Genomic DNA, 1,687 nt, shown 5'->3' on the forward strand with positions numbered 1-1,687 from the left:
CCCCAAACCAAGAGCAGGTGATTTTCCCACATCAACCCATTTCTGGTGACTTCTTCTTGTGCTAAAAAAATCCTGCTTTGCAGGTTTGTAGAAGGGTTCAGAGTGACTGTTTGCTTGTTAGCTGTGAAATTGTGAAAATGCACAAGAAAATTCATGCTGTGCTATTACCAGTAAGAGAAGGTTTGTTAATGCAACTGAATCACAGGAATCAACCAGTTCCTCTGGTAAGAGCTGGGAGTTTTGTTTAGGTTGTTGGGTAGTACCTGTTATCAGTGTATATAAATGAAAATAGCAAGTGTAAGGCCCAGCCAGAGAGTTAGTAGGACAAGAACAAACAGGCTGTGATTCCTTCCTTTTGGGTTGTGGTCCTCTGGTGGTTTTTTATTGTTGCAAAATATCTGATACTTGATTGCATGATGCCTTGGAAAATCAACTTATTCAATGATTCTATCATATGCAGAAGGACAAATGAGATTTGGTTTCTGCTTTCCTTACGAGTTTAGGTCCTGTGACAGATCAAAGGGAAAGGACAGCTCCTGCAGGACACTGGTTTTGTAGAAGGTATAGGTCAGCCATGAAAATTCATAGCATTTTAGAGAATGATGTGAAAACTAAATTGCTTGTTTGGGCACTTGAATGCTGTTAGAAATGAAACATCTTAGAAAAAAGCTGCATCATATGATTCCCCTCCACACACACATTTTTCAGTCACATCAGAAAAATCAAAGAGTAGCTGCCTCTAAGTATCTTCTGTTTTTCTACCTCCCGTGCTGGCTAAAAGCAGAAAAGGAAGTAAAGTGTTAAAACAAATACTGAAGTTTATTAATGAGCAGTGGCAAAGAGATAAACTCGGGTAGGAATTCAAGCAAAGATTCAGATTGCTTGGAGTCTGTTCCATCTGCTGATGTAAATGTAAAATTTCACTAGTCTATGAAACCAAGCCAGACTCCCCCCACCACTTGGCTGCAATTTTTTTATACTATTAGTAGGTATCAAAAATCTGTTTAAAAAAAAAAAAAAAGAAATTCAGGAATTACCTATGTCTCAGGAAATTTCCAGGCTCAGAAGAGAGCTCTTTTACATTGACCTGTAATCTTTCTTATCAAGTGGTAAGAAATTGCTGACTTTTAGAAGATCATTAATTCTTTAACTCACCCAAAACTTCCAGCATGATCTTATTCAGTAGTTTGTTTCTCTCTTGGCAATGGCTCTCAAGATTATATTCTCCTGAGTCATTAAGTCAGAGCTTTTTCAGCCACACTCTAATGACTTCCATGAGAAGTCATTCATCATTTCAGTCCTTCCTACTTTAACGATACTTTGATCAGAGTTACCTCTGATAATAGGTTGACATCTAATTCAGGACACCATTTTACACCAAATAAAATGTTGAAGTTTCCCAATGTTGGCTATGACAGAATAGGAGCAATGGAAGTACAGGGAGTTCCTTTTTGGGTTTGTTTTTTTGGGGGGGGTTTTTTTTGGAAATAGCTCTACAGGTTCTAAAGAAAATAGAGTGGTGATTCATTAGAGGGAGAAAAGACAGGACAAAACAATCCCCACAGCAGTGTACATCTAGCCCAACAAAGGAGCAGAACTAACATCAGCATGAAGAGAACTTGCAGAAGACAAGGAAATAACCAGCCCCAGGCTGAGGAGGGTGGTCTCTGGAGATGAGGTTGGGATG

At 38.8% G+C, this 1,687-nt stretch overlaps 1 protein-coding gene across 1 annotated transcript in view; it reads right to left on the minus strand.

Annotated features, from left to right (window-relative positions):
- LOC104529982 (uncharacterized) overlaps window positions 1–1,687 on the minus strand; it is a 5,502-nt gene that overhangs the window by 1,728 nt on the left and 2,087 nt on the right. Inside the window, 2 exon segments of the mRNA XM_029086605.1 lie at window positions 1,156–1,269; window positions 1,272–1,502. Of these exon segments, the coding sequence (XP_028942438.1) occupies window positions 1,156–1,269; window positions 1,272–1,502 (345 nt within the window).

This window comes from Antrostomus carolinensis, unplaced genomic scaffold (genome assembly GCF_000700745.2).
Source record: "Antrostomus carolinensis isolate BGI_N321 unplaced genomic scaffold, ASM70074v2 scaffold15668, whole genome shotgun sequence".
NCBI lineage: Eukaryota > Metazoa > Chordata > Aves > Caprimulgiformes > Caprimulgidae > Antrostomus > Antrostomus carolinensis.